Source organism: Thalassophryne amazonica, chromosome 14 (genome assembly GCF_902500255.1).
Source record: "Thalassophryne amazonica chromosome 14, fThaAma1.1, whole genome shotgun sequence".
NCBI lineage: Eukaryota > Metazoa > Chordata > Actinopteri > Batrachoidiformes > Batrachoididae > Thalassophryne > Thalassophryne amazonica.
Genome location: NC_047116.1, coordinates 32003122 through 32018795, shown reverse-complemented (window position 1 = coordinate 32018795; position 15674 = coordinate 32003122). Strand labels below are relative to the sequence as shown.

Here is a 15674-nt window from a genome sequence, read left to right as displayed (position 1 = left end):
ATCTTTGTTAGTTGGCTATGTACCACAGGCTTTTAAGGTGGCAGTAATTAAACCATTACTTAAAAAGCCATCACTTGACCCAGCTATCTTAGCTAATTATAGGCCAATCTCCAACCTTCCTTTTCTCTCAAAAATTCTTGAAAGGGTAGTTGTAAAACAGCTAACTGATCATCTGCAGAGGAATGGTCTATTTGAAGAGTTTCAGTCAGGTTTTAGAATTCATCATAGTACAGAAACAGCATTAGTGAAGGTTACAAATGATCTTCTTATGGCTTCGGACAGTGGACTCATCTCTGTGCTTGTTCTGTTAGACCTCAGTGCTGCTTTTGATACTGTTGACCATAAAATTTTATTACAGAGATTAGAGCATGCCATAGGTATTAAAGGCACTGCGCTGCGGTGGTTTTAATCATATTTGTCTAATAGATTACAATTTGTTTGTTGTGAAAGTGTAGGAACACGGACCCACAACAGGGGGCGCAAATGAACGGACAATGGAGAAGGTAAATAACAAGTTTTACTGTTGTGAAACGAGCACAACCAATACAACAATCAACAATTTGGGATTAAGCCGAATTCTGCTGGTGTCGTGTGGGCAGGCTCGAAGGTAGGAGACGTCCGTCCGAGTCGAACCGGAACCACCCAGATCTCCTCTGCCACCGAACCCTGGAAATACTGGAACCGCCAAGTCCCGAAGTCCCAGGTGGCCACTGCCTCCGCTCGTCGGATCCGGTACTGCTGGCAAGAGAGAGCAACAAACACACAGGTGTGGATGCGGCTGCACCCAGTAACACGGAGAGGGAAGAAGCCGCCTCCACCTCTCGTCACGTTAAAACAGGAAGGTGAGTACTTATCCAAGCAATTGGCTTTCGGTAGTCAGCTGTCCTGAAAGGTTTAACACGTATTATCAAATATACAGAATATGCTGCAGAGTAGTTTACCTCTATCTCAAGGCGATATCTCGGCACTGAGGTGGAGATGCCGTCCTCCTGATATACCTCGGTGCTGAGTAGAACAGCTGTGTCTGGTGATGGGTGACAGCTGTCACCCAGGCTACTCCCATGATGCGGCAGCGCCCTCTGGTGCCTGGAGCCCGCACTCCAGGCAGGGCGCCCTCTGTTGGTGGTGGGCCAGCAGTACCTCCTCTTCAGCGGCCCACACAACAGGACCCCCCCCTCAACGGGCGCCTCCTGGCGCACGACCGGGCTTGTCCGGATGGCGACGGTAGAAGTCGGCCAGGAGGGCCGGGTCCAGGATGAAGCCCTTCTTCACCCAGGAGCGCTCCTCGGGGCCGTACCCCTCCCAGTCCACCAGATACTGAAAACCCCGGCCCATCCGACGGACGTCAAGGAGCCGGCGGACAGTCCAAGCCGGTGCTCCGTCGATGATCCGGGCAGGAGGCGGCGCCGGACCCGGGGTGCAGAGGGGTGAGGTGTGAAGAGGCTTGATCCGGGAAACGTGGAAGACTGGATGGATCCACAGTGAGGCCGGAAGCTGGAGCCTCACTGCGGCGGGGTTGATGACCTTGAGGATCTTATAAGGTCCGATGTACCGTTCTTGCAGTTTTGGAGAATCAACCTGTAGGGGAATGTCCTTCATGGACAACCAGACCTCCTGCCCAGGATGGTACTTGGGGGCCGGGGCTCGCCGCCGGTCTGCATGTTTCTTCGCCCTCGTCCGGGCCTGCAACAAGGCAGAGCGGGCGGCCCGCCACACCCGACGGCACTTCCGTAGGTGGGCCTGGACCGAGGGCACACCGACCTCTCCCTCAACCACCGGAAACAAGGGGGGCTGATACCCCAAGCACACCTCAAACGGGGAGAGGCCGGTGGCTGATGACACTTGGCTGTTGTGGGCGTACTCGATCCAGGCCAGGTGGGTACTCCAGGCCGTCGGGTGCGCGGCTGTCACACAGCGAAGTGTCTGCTCCAGTTCTTGATTCGCCAACTCTGCCTGCCCGTTGGTCTGGGGGTGGTACCCAGACGAGAGGCTGACCGTGGCCCCCAGTTCCCGGCAGAAGCTCCTCCAGACATGTGAGGTGAACTGGGGACCGCGATCGGAGACGATGTCTGATGGTATGCCATGCAGACGGACGACGTGGTGGACCAGGAGGTCCGCTGTCTCCTGGGCCGTAGGGAGCTTCGGGAGGGCCACGAAGTGGGCCGCCTTGGAGAAACGGTCCACTATCGTGAAGACGACGGTGTTTCCCTGGGACGGCGGGAGACCCGTGACGAAGTCCAGGCCAATGTGGGACCAGGGGCGATGAGGCACGGGCAATGGCTGTAGCTGCCCTGAGGTCTTCCTATGGTCGGCCTTGCCCCTGGCGCAGGTGGTACAGGCCTGGACGTAGTCCCGGACGTCGGTCTCCAGGGATGCCCACCAGAAGCGTTGCCGGACGACTGCCACGGTCCTTCGCACCCCTGGGTGACAGGAGAGCTTAGAACCGTGACAGAAGTCCAGGACTGCAGCCCTAGCCTCTGGTGGGACGTATAGTCTGTTTTTTGGTCCGTTTCCGGGGTCCGGGACACGGGTCACGGCCTCCCGGACGGTCTTCTCCACGTCCCAGGTGAGGGCGGCCACGATAGCGGACTCCGGGATGATGGGATCCGGGGGATCCGACGGTTCCGTTTTGACCTCATCTTCGTGCACCCGGGACAATGCATCCGATCTCTGATTCTTGGTCCCGGGACGGTAGGTAATCCGGAAGTCAAAACGGCCAAAGAACAGTGACCAGCGGGCTTGCCTGGGGTTCAGACGCTTGGCGGTTCTGATGTACTCCAGGTTCCGATGGTCAGTGAAAACCGTGAACGGCACGGCTGTTCCCTCCAACAGATGTCTCCACTCTTCGAGGGCCTCTTTCACAGCAAGGAGTTCCCGATTGCCGACGTCATAATTCCATTCAGCGGGGGTCAACCTGCGAGAAAAATAGGCACACGGGTGAAGGACCTTATCGGTCTTCCCGCTCTGGGAGAGCACCGCTCCTATCCCTGAGTCCGAGGCATCCACTTCAACCACTAACTGGCGGCTAGGATCGGGCTGCACCAGAACTGGTGCAGACGAGAAGCGCCGTTTCAACTCCTTGAACGTGGCCTCGCACCGGTCCGACCAGGTGAAGGGAACTTTTGGAGAGGTCAGGGCTGTCAGGGGGCTAACTACCTGACTGTAGCCCTTAATGAACCTCCTATAAAAATTAGCAAAACCGAGGAACTGTTGCAGCTTCCTACGGCTTGTAGGTTGGGGCCAGTCTCTCACCGCCGCAACCTTGGCCGGGTCCGGGGCGACGGAGTTAGAGGAGATGATAAACCCCAGGAAGGACAAATAAGTGCGGTGGAACTCACACTTCTCGCCCTTCACAAACAGGCGGTTCTCCAACAACCGCTGCAGGACCTGACGGACATGCCGGACATGAGTCTCAGGATCCGGGGAAAAGATGAGTATATCGTCCAGATACACGAAGACGAACCGGTGCAGGAAGTCCCGCAGGACATCGTTTACCAACGCTTGGAAGGTCGCGGGAGCGTTAGTGAGACCGAACGGCATGACCAGGTACTCAAAATGGCCCAACGGGGTGTTAAATGCCGTCTTCCATTCGTCTCCCTTCCGGATCCGAACCAAATGATACGCATTCCTAAGATCAAGTTTGGTGAAGATATTGGCTCCATGCAAGGGGGTGAACACCGAATCCAACAGGGGCAACGGGTATCGATTGCGAACCGTGATTTCGTTCAACCCCCTATAGTCAATGCATGGACGAAGCCCGCCATCCTTTTTACCCACAAAAAATAAACCAGCACCCATCGGAGAGGTGGAATTCCGGATCAACCCGGCAGCTAATGAGTCCCGGATGTAGGTCTCCATTGATTCACGCTCCGGCCGTGAGAGGTTGTACAGCCTACTGGACGGAAACTCACTGCCTGGAACCAAATCAATGGCACAATCGTACGGGCGGTGAGGAGGAAGCGTAAGAGCCAGATCCTTGCTGAACACATCAGCGAGGTCATGGTACTCCGCTGGCACCGCCTTCAGATTGGGCGGGACTCTGACCTCCTCCTTAGCTTGGGAGCCGGGAGGAACCGAGGAACCTAGACACTCCCGATGGCAGGTTTCGCTCCACTGAACCACTACCCCGGACAGCCAATCAATCCGGGGATTGTGCTTTAGCATCCATGGAAACCCTAAAACCACACGGGAGGTGGCCTGAGTCACGAAGAACTCGATCACCTCCCGGTGGTTACCTGACACCACCAGAGTTACTGGAGGTGTCTTATGTGTGATTGGTGGGAGTAGGGAGCCATCTAGCGCCCGAACCTGCACAGGCGAGGTAAGAGCCACCAGAGGGAGCCCTATCTCCCTGGCCCATCTACTGTCAAGCAGATTCCCCTCAGAGCCCGTGTCCACCAGTGCTGGGGCCTTCAGGGTTGAATCCTCATAAAGGATCGTGACTGGGAGTCATGTAGCAATGTGGGTGTGTCCCACGTGAATGTTTTGGCCCACCCCTGGCCCAGTCTCTAGGGGCGGGCGTTTGGCGTTTGACCGCTCAGGGCAGTCTCTCACATGGTGCTCCATTGAACCACAACCAAGACACGCTCCGTGGGTCCATCTCCTCTGTGCATCTGGTGCCCTAAATGTTGCCCTACTCGTGTCCCTAGCTTCGTCAGTAGGGGGAGCTGTGACCCCACGGAACGCAGGAACAGAGGAGCGTGGGGAGGGCGGAGCTCGATCGGACCCGGAAGGGAGAGGAACGACGCGTGCCTGGCCACGCCCTTCGCCTCGTTCCCGACGGCGTTCTTCTAACCGGTTGTCGAGTCGTATGACTAGATCGATGAGCCCATCTAAATCCCGCGGTTCGTCCTTAGCCACCAGGTGCTCTTTTAGGACCAGAGACAGTCCGTTTACAAAGGCAGCGCGGAGGGCAGTGCTATTCCAGCCGGATCTCGCCGCCGCGATGCGGAAGGCGACTGCATAGGCAGCTGCGCTCCGACGTCCCTGTCGTATGGACAGTAGCGCGGTTGAAGCGGACTCTCCTCTGTTGGGATGATCGAACACCGTTCTGAGCTCCCGTACAAACCCAGCGTACGTATGAAGGAGCCGTGAGTTCTGCTCCCAGAGCACTGTAGCCCAAGCGCGTGCCTCCCCGCGAAGCAGATTTATCACATAAGCTACTTTGCTAGCATCAGTCGCGTACATCACGGGACGCTGAGCGAAGACGAGCGAACACTGCATAAGAAAGTCCGCGCACGTCTCCACACAGCCTCCGTACGGTTCTGGAGGGCTTATGTATGCTTCTGGGGACGGAGGAAGGGACCGTTGAACGACCAGTGGAACGTTACTTTCGCACGCAGGGTCCTCGGGAGGGAGAGCCGCAGCGGCGCCCGAAGGGCGCGCCTCCACTTGTGCGGCGAGAGCCTCCACCCTGTGGTTTAGGAGAACGTGCTGCTCGGTCATTAAGTCGATCCGAGAGGTGAAAGCGGTGAGGATCCGCTGCAACTCACCGATTACCCCTCCCGAAGCCTCCGCCGCGCCTTGGTCTTCCATTGGCCGTTCAACAGCCGGTTGACGCCCCTCGGGATCCATGACGCTGGCCGAGATATCCTGTTGTGAAAGTGTAGGAACACGGACCCACAACAGGGGGCGCAAATGAACGGACAATGGAGAAGGTAAATAACAAGTTTTACTGTTGTGAAACGAGCACAACCAATACAACAATCAACAATTTGGGATTAAGCCGAATTCTGCTGGTGTCGTGTGGGCAGGCTCGAAGGTAGGAGACGTCCGTCCGAGTCGAACTGGAACCACCCAGATCTCCTCTGCCACCGAACCCTGGAAATACTGGAACCGCCAAGTCCCGAAGTCCCAGGTGGCCACTGCCTCCGCTCGTCGGATCCGGTACTGCTGGCAAGAGAGAGCAACAAACACACAGGTGTGGATGCGGCTGCACCCAGTAACACGGAGAGGGAAGAAGCCGCCTCCACCTCTCGTCACGTTAAAACAGGAAGGTGAGTACTTATCCAAGCAATTGGCTTTCGGTAGTCAGCTGTCCTGAAAGGTTTAACACGTATTATCAAATATACAGAATATGTTGCAGAGTAGTTTACCTCTATCTCAAGGCGATATCTCGGCACTGAGGTGGAGACGCCGTCCTCCTGATATACCTCGTGCTGAGTAGAACAGCTGTGTCTGGTGATGGGTGACAGCTGTCACCCAGGCTACTCCCATGATGCGGCAGCGCCCTCTGGTGCCTGGAGCCCGCACTCCAGGCAGGGCGCCCTCTGTTGGTGGTGGGCCAGCAGTACCTCCTCTTCAGCGGCCCACACAACATTGTTCATGTAAATGGGGAATCTTCTTCACAGACTAAAGTTAATTATGGAGTTCCACAAGGTTCTGTGCTAGGACCAATTTTATTCACTTTATATATGCTTCCCTTAGGCAGTATTATTAGACGGTATTGCTTAAATTTTCATTGTTACGCAGATGATACCCAGCTTTATCTATCCATGAAGCCAGAGGACACACACCAATTAGCTAAACTGCAGGATTGTCTTACAGACATAAAGACATGGATGACCTCTAATTTCCTGCTTTTAAACTCAGATAAAACTGAAGTTATTGTACTTGGCCCCACAAATCTTAGAAACATGGTGTCTAACCAGATCCTTACTCTGGATGGCATTACCCTGACCTCTAGTAATACTGTGAGAAATCTTGGAGTCATTTTTGATCAGGATATGTCATTCAAAGCGCATATTAAACAAATATGTAGGACTGCTTTTTTGCATTTACGCAATATCTCTAAAATTAGAAAGGTCTTGTCTCAGAGTGATGCTGAAAAACTAATTCATGCATTTATTTCCTCTAGGCTGGACTATTGTAATTCATTATTATCAGGTTGTCCTAAAAGTTCCCTAAAAAGCCTTCAGTTAATTCAAAATGCTGCAGCTAGAGTACTGACGGGGACTGGAAGGAGAGAGCATATCTCACCCATATTGGCCTCTCTTCATTGGCTTCCTGTTAATTCTAGAATAGAATTTAAAATTCTTCTTCTTACTTATAAGGTTTTGAATAATCAGGTCCCATCTTATCTTAGGGACCTCGTAGTACCATATCACCCCAATAGAGCGCTTCGCTCTCAGACTGCAGGCTTACTTGTAGTTCCTAGGGTTTGTAAGAGTAGAATGGGAGGCAGAGCCTTCAGCTTTCAGGCTCCTCTCCTGTGGAACCAGCTCCCAATTCAGATCAGGGAGACAGACACCCTCTCTACTTTTAAGATTAGGCTTAAAACTTTCCTTTTTGCTAAAGCTTATAGTTAGGGCTGGATCAGGTGACCCTGAACCATCCCTTAGTTATGCTGCTATAGACGTAGACTGCTGGGGGGTTCCCATGATGCACTGTTTCTTTCTCTTTTTGCTCTGTATGCACCACTCTGCATTTAATCATTAGTGATCGATCTCTGCTCCCCTCCACAGCATGTCTTTTTCCTGGTTCTCTCCCTCAGCCCCAACCAGTCCCAGCAGAAGACTGCCCCTCCCTGAGCCTGGTTCTGCTGGAGGTTTCTTCCTGTTAAAAGGGAGTTTTTCCTTCCCACTGTAGCCAAGTGCTTGCTCACAGGGGGTCGTTTTGACCATTGGGGTTTTACATAATTATTGTATGGCCTTGCCTTACAATATAAAGCGCCTTGGGGCAACTGTTTGTTGTGATTTGGCGCTATATAAAAAAAATTGATTGATTGATTGATTGACTGTCTAAAAGCAGTATTCGACCTGTTGTGCACATTTGCCACAATAAATTGTATTTATTGGACTATCTATTGACCGTTCATTTGCGCCCCCTGTTGTGGGTCCGTGTCATTACACTTCCCCGACATGCAATTTACTATCACTATTTAATGACAAATCAAGGCACATCTGAAGAGCAATCAGGTGCCACTGAAAAACATTGGAAAGCAATCACTAATGAGCAACAGTCTCCAATAAGTGGCTGGCACTCTAAAAATACACAAGAGAAAAAAACATGTTTGGCAACAAGAAATCAAACGCAAGAAAAAAAAACCCTAGAAATTTCAGTGCAAGAAAATGGCAAAAGCACACAGCATTCAAGCCACACGCGGGAGGAACACAGGGGTATCAATATACACATAAGGCAATCACACTGATGGATAACAGGTGAGGGCAACCACTAATTGGAAACAGCTGGGGAAGGGACACAGAAAGAAAGTTAACCAAAATGCACAAGGAAACTGTGACCACCAAAATGCACCAAAGACACTGGGAGGGGGCCGAAAAACAAAATAACCACCAACAGACACCAGAACAACAAGTGGGGCGGGTAAAGGGACAGGACATGTAAAAAACTTTTGGGGTCTGGCCGATAGGGGGCAACCAGGCCCTCAAGAGGAAGCTCATGAGGCCAACAGGGGACAGACAAACAAACAGTGGACCTACAACATATATGACAGAGGACAGGGTGAACACCAGGTGAATGGCAAGGTGGCCAATAGCAGGGGGATGGGAGGTCAAAGGGGCAACAGTGGGGGTGACACAGGACAGACAAACCAGAGGGCTGACAGTGGGAAAATCAATGGGCATACACTAGTAGGTAGTTACGTGGGACACTGAGGGCAGAAAAAATACGCAATACGAGTATATCACATAATAAATAAGCAAAGAAAACATAGATGACAGGGAGGGCAGCAGAACTGGGGACCAAAGACAAACACAAGAGAGAGAAGACTGGGGATAGAAAAAAGCAAATGAAGTAACAGAACAGCAACTGTGGGGGCAACAAGGGAAAAAACAAACAAAAAGATCACGAGAATGATGACCAGAGAACCATACCACTGGCTGGAAAGACACAAAATATGTGGAAAACAAAAGAGCAACATAAGCACGAGACCTAACACAGATGAAATAATTTTCCTAAATGCAGTGACACATGAGGCACTCTTCGGAGGCTCTGTAGGCAGAGGCACTGAAGATGGATCTGGAAGTGGAGGCTGCCACTGAAGACCCTGGCGTAGGTGGAGCTGAAAACCCTGCAGGAGGCATCGCTGAAGACCCTGGAGGTGGAACAGGCACCCCTGAAGAAGAAGGTGTCACTGAAGACTCAGGAGGAGAAGGCGCCACTGAAGACTCAGGAGGAGAAGGCGCCGCTGAAGACGTGGGAGTCGCTGAAGACATAGGCACCGCTGAAGGTGCCGCTGAAGATGTGGGCACCATTGAAGGTGTTGTTGGAGGCATGGGCACCGCTGAATACTCTGAAGGTGTAGACACTGCTGAAGGTGCCACTGAAGACTCTGGAGGCATGGGTGCCACTGAAGACGTGAGCACTGCTGAAGGTGCCACTGAAGATTCTTGAGATGTGGGTGCTGCTGAAGGCACAGCTGAAGGCACTGCTGAGGGTTCTAGTGGCGCTGTAGATGTGGCCAGCACTGAAGGCACCACTGAAGATGTGAGCGCCACTGAAGGTGCAACTGAAGGTGCTGCTGAAGACTCTGAAGGTGTAGACACTGCTGAAGGTGCCACTGAAGACTCTGGAGACATGGGTCAAACTGAAGACGTGAGCACTGCTGAAGGTGCCGCTGAAGATTCTTGAGATGTGGGTGCTGCTGAAGGCACAGCTGAGGGCTCTAGAGGCATTGGCATTGCTGAAGACGAACCTGAAGACACGGGCAGCACTGAAGGTGCTGCTGAAGACTCTGGAGGCATGAGTGCCACTGAAGACGTGGGCACTGCTGAAGGTGTCGTTGAAGGCTCTGGAGATGGCACTGCTAAAGGCGGTGCTGAAGATTCTTGAGACGTGGGTGCCACTGAAGGCACAGCTGAAGACTCTGGAGGAGGAGGCACCATTGTGGGCAACACTACAGACTGCTGAGGTGTCAGTGTTGGAGGCCGATGAGGTGACACCGCTGGAGACGGACAAGGCGTCGGCGCTGGAGAAGGCTGAAGTGAAGGTGACTGAGGTAAGGAAAAGGAAGTAGCAGAAACTTGTGCCAGGAAATCATCTGGGTCTGAGAGATATTTGGCCTAGTAGCATGTCTGTCTTTAAACTAGAGAGTCTAGGAATGTACTAGGTGACTAGAATCTCCAAAGGGATTAGGTTCTTTCTGACAAACATTTTGTGAGCTAAGCCCTGAATGTGAAGGAGTGCCTGTCTTAAATAAAGATGATTCAGACTGGCAAACAGGAACTCGGGATCTTGGAGCCATACCGGGAGAGAGTTCAGATTAACCAAATAGTCTATGTCATCAAAACCAGGAAACAACTTGCACAGGTGGGGACTCTTTTCAACTAGAGACCAAGCATTGTCCAAAAGCTGAGCACAGTTCTTAGAGTTGGGGATGACAGGAGCAGATGCTGATGTAGAATGAATTCAATCTGGCAAAAACTCTCCTTACCCGAGCAAAGTCTGCAAAAGCACCAGCTGGTTTAATCGGCTTGGGTGAGGGTTTTTGCTGTTCCAGCGCATCCTGTAATAGGAGCCAAAAGTCCAAATCCATCTTTACGTTGGCTCTGCGTGGTCTTTCACTGGCTTAAATGTAATACCTGAGTAGACAATGGTTTGAGACTCCAACGCAGAGAAAAGACGGATTGTCATAAGAAACAGTTTTATTTGCCAGAGCGAAGGACGGAGCAGAGGTTGGTCCCTAGTTCAAGGCCGCCCATGACATTGTCCTCCTTGTACTGGAATTATGTCACTAAGGTCATTTGGTCTAAAACTGAGGCCAAAGCCACATGTGGATCCATACAGGATCTGCTGTGGCGAGCCCAAGAAAAATGTGAGAAGGCAAAAGAAAGTTATTTTAATGTATATTCCTTGGTTGGATCAAAAGAATGACTTGAGCACTTGTAGATTAAAAAAAGCAAATTAAGTTGCTAAATTAATTCAATCAACTTCGTGAAAAACATCTGCTGGTGTCTCATTTTGATTTGTTGTTGTGATCGGAAGGTAGTTGGTAGAGGTGGGCGGATCGATCCTAATATCGATAACATCGATACCAACGCTGGTATTGATATTGAACAATCCTCATGTAAAAAGATTGATACTCAAGTTTTTTTCTCTCCCGCATGCACTGACTGCTGTGCACACAGATTCATCAAACTCTGCTCTCTGTCTGTAAGAGCAGTGCTGCGCTGTGTCACACAACACGGAGCAGCACACCCTCCCCCCTCTGGTATTTTGTTGTTGCGCCATCACGTGGCTTAGCTGTGCCAGCCAACAGCCATGCAGGTCGGCTCAGCCTGGCCCACCCACTCAGCGTGCTCCTCGAGTCAGCCCTCTACCTCAGGAGATTTTTTTTTTTAAGTTGTGTTGAGTGATATTTTTTTTAAACAAAAATGTTGATTGTGATAATAAAGTCTTTTGGATCCTTTGGATCTATGAAGCTTAAATATGAAAAAGTACTGGTATCGATATCGGCGATACTGGGCCTGTATTTACTTGGTATTGGATCAATACCAAAATTCCCAGTATCGCCCACCTCTAGTAGTTAGATGTGGAATATTGTGAAACGTGAACCAGAACACTAAAAATAATAATAAGAAAATCAGATCAGTATCTGTAACTATCTGTAACTCTACACTCAATATCTCAAATTTATGCTTAGTTATAAATATTTTTCCCCTGTAAACTACATTTTAAGAAGTACTATGTGACGCATGAACCAAACATATTTTCATGCAACAGTGTTTTATGACCATACAGTAGTGTGCAAAAGTCGTAAACACCCTTGTGTTTCGGTGAATATATGCATTATTGATATTTCCTTTATTACTATGTCAGTCAAAGAACAAATTTGAAAATTTCAAAATAAAAAACAACAAAATTGTCAAATAAAAATTAGTATATCAAAGAAAGCAAATGGTGTTTTCAGCTTAAATAAATTCTTGTTACTTTGTAGGTTCACAGTCCAACATATAGTGCCAAAAACAAGGTGTAATAATCAGTTAATTATTACAACATGATTAATCAGCATGATTTTTGTGTAAAATATTGGAACAGTTTATGCAGAAGAATTCAGTCACCGCACAATTTTTTGTTTAATTTCTAATTAATAATAAATATTACATTTATAATTAATAATTTAATAATAAACCATTTATTAGGTTAATAAAATTACTATTGATTTTGATATCATTTTTGGTTTATTGTCCTTCGATGAACTGACTCAGCACCAGCAGAGGAAAGGATGATTATGGTTTATAATCATAGTTTTTTTGGCGTCGTGTGTGCCTACAAAGCACGATAAAGTAGTGAAGTAAATCCCGAGCCTGAGGGGACATATCCTACCGAAAAACAAGCCAGCAGACCTGGCAGCAGTCCTACCAATCACTATCTCAGATCTGCATGTAAGCTGTGCACATAGCCCTGTTGGCCTGCCCCTCTTATAAACACATCATTGACTGCCATTTGGTAAGCCATTAATCTATGTAAATGGATTCTCGAATGAGGACCATTCAAAAAAAAAAAAAAAAAGAAAAAAAAAATTCAATTTAAAGTAATCCTTTCAGAGCTGAGACAGAAAGATTCAGGCTGTAAGTAGTGAGCCCACGGGCACAAGTCTGCGTTTAGTAAATTGAAAGAGAGCAAGCACAGATGGGCTCATGTGAAGTAAAGCTGCCTGGGCAGAAAAAAAAGAAGCAAAAAACACATGCATTAAGGATAACATACCTCATCTGATCCTGAGCCAAAGATAAGGAGGTCAAAGGGGATTGCTGCCACCATGTCTATAAGGAACCAGCCTTTGAAGTAATGGACTGCTATCTTAGCTGGATGGCTGACGACCTCCTCATTCTGGTTTACGTAAGTAGTCCTGAAGTTAATGAGGATGTCGATGATGAACATGATATCCACCATCAAATCCACCACGTTGAGAGGGCTGCAGGAGTATCCGCATTCACGCCGCCTCTGCTCCTCCTGGTCGTTGAGGAGGAAAGCCGCGGAGTAGGGAGTGAGGATGGCCGTGTAGATGACCAGCAGCAGGATCAGCCAGTCCCACACAGCTTTGAAGGGGCTGTAGTGGAGGATGGTGAACTTGTCAATTCGGGCTGTCTGCAGTTTGTACTCTGGCAGCACGTCAGCGCCCAGTGACAGCACCTGGATGAGTGACAAACAAAAAAAAGTCAATGCAGTGCCCGATTACAGCCAAACACTGAGGATAGCACAAATGCTTTATTTCCTATTACATTTTGTAAGAAGTCCATGCGTTGATCATAGTTTTGGCAAATCTGATCAAAGAAAAGTTAAATTCATTAATTCTGCAAATGAGGTCATGTTTTTGTTGCCTAAGGACATGATCAGATTTCATTGAAATGTGATGGAGAAGGAGACCTTGGACAAAGGAACACCTGATTCAATTTTGCTGCAGATCTTGATCATGGAGCAGATTTTGTCTTTTGATTATTTCTTGACTCATTTTGATCCTGATCAATTGTCAGATCCAATTGTGGGCATAGCGAACCAAAAAGTTAGCTTCGATAACCGCTAAGCCGCTAACTGAAAAGTTAACTTTTATAACACTAAACCAATAAACCAATAAAAAATTTAGCGGAATCTACAGCTAACCCCTAACTTTCAGTATTGTCTCCAGTACACTCTCAGCTACTGACAAGCCAGTTTTGAGTTTAAGAATTGTCAACGCTTCTGATTAGAACCAGACATCACAAACCCAACACAACCAATGAGTCAGTGCTGCTGTCTTTGTGCGCCCTGCCCACTGCTGTAAGGAAGAGTCATTTACATTCAACATACAGTTCTCCAGACGTGAGGCAGATGTCATGAAAGCAAAGCAAATTTGACTTATGGTTTTGATTTATAAACCAAATTAATCCAGATAGTTTATGTACATTAATGTCAACTCTGCCATTTTTACAAAGTGAAAATATAACACATATCTTTTGAATTTAAAATAATGCGCTAATTCTGAAGGTTTGGACATTAACACACACAGATGCCAAATGGCATTATGGGGTAATGAACCTCCGCTCATCACTGATTGGCTGGTTTATTATATGTAAAAATCAACACACGTTACTGTAATGTGTGTGTTGGTTTTTACAAAAAAAAATGTGTATTCGTAAAATATGTGATTTTTGTCATTTGTAAAAAAGAAAGGCATTTGCAAAACTGAAAATTCTGTTTGTTAATTGTTGACCCAGTAGATGGGTCAAAATGCACAGAACAATGCCATCTACTGGATGGCAGTGTGAACAGCGCCCGCCCAAATATCACACAGTCGTTGCGCTGAATCACACTTAACAAACAGAATTTTCAGTTTTGCAAATGTCTTTTTTTATTATAGCATCACAGCAATCATAATCTAAGTTCAGTGATGATCATACAGTGCCCTTCAAAAGTATTGGGCCCCCTGGTATTGCACATATTTTAATTTGTTTATGCCATTTCGATATACAAATTTAAATCAGGCTTCTCAATATAAAAAATTCTAAAATTATCTTCCTGAAATTCAAATGCAAAGAAAATCTCTACAACCTAATATAAATTAATTAAAAATATAAAAGCCAAAATGATGGATTGCATACATAATGGACCCCTTTGGTATAATACCTGTAAATACTCAGTTAAATTGCCAATTTTCTTCAGACAAGTCAGGGGATGGATACATGAACATTTCCAAGTCACTGAATATGTCTTGGACTTTATTTACATCAGTTATGAAGAAATACAAACAGCATGACACTCTGTGGTAAATCTGTGTGGAGTAGACAGTTCTCAAAAACTGAAAGAAGAGTGAGGAAAGACACCAAGATGCCCAGACAACCCAGAAGAAGTTATAGGCTTCTGTGGCTGTGAGTGAAGAAATTGTGCATAGTGCATGTTTTGCATTTTGTATCACCAGTTATACAGCTTCATGATGAAGAGGTATAGAAGGATTTTCTTTCACCATAACAGATCAAATCTAGGCTTGCACCACAGATGGACCGTGTGGCAAATTGTAGTTGAACTTTCAGGTCTTCTTTTTAGGAAGAGTGATCAGAACCCAAAGTCAGCACTCATGATCAATGATCAGGATCAAAGATCAGCAATCAATGATGAATTATCATTCATCATTGATTGCTGATATTACTACTATCTATATGTTCCTATCTTCCTCCCAGTTCAAATCAGTGCACAATGCGTGCGTCATTGCTAGTTTCAAACTGATGCTGTTGTTGTGTGGGCCGCCAGAAGGGGAGGTACTGCTGGCCCACCACCAGAGGGCGCGCTGCCTGAAGTGCGGGCTTCAGGCACAAGAGGGCGCTGCCGCCTCACAGGAACAGCCGAGGTGACAGCTGTCACTCATCAACTATGACAGCTGTCACCGATCATCTGCACTTCACCCCGGATAAAAGCAGGATGACACCTCCACCACGTCGCTGAGATATCGTTCTCCTACGGAGGTAATACTCTCAGCCTGAATATTCCAATATTGATTCCAGTAGATACATTGTTGCAGCTGTCTCCCCGGAGGACCGGCGTGGGCCGCGACTGCTTCGCTCTGCTTTCCGTCAGATAAGTGTTTGAGACAGGAGCTGCACGAGTGTGTTAGAGGTGGAGGTGGAATTCCCACCGTTGTTGTTACTGGGTGTACACACACCCACACTTGACTGTCTTTGCTCTTCGCCAGCAGTACCAGATCCGACACGCGGAGACGGTGGCCACCTGGGGGACTCGGGACCTGG

The 15674-nt window shown here is 48.4% G+C and overlaps 1 protein-coding gene across 1 annotated transcript in view; it reads right to left on the bottom strand.

Moving 5' to 3' along the window:
- LOC117524703 (potassium voltage-gated channel subfamily H member 7-like) overlaps positions 1-15674 on the bottom strand; it is a 136717-nt gene that overhangs the window by 46634 nt on the left and 74409 nt on the right. The window contains exon 6 of the mRNA XM_034186519.1: positions 12664-13089. Within this exon, the coding sequence (XP_034042410.1) occupies positions 12664-13089 (426 nt within the window). The remainder of the gene's footprint in view (positions 1-12663; positions 13090-15674) is intronic.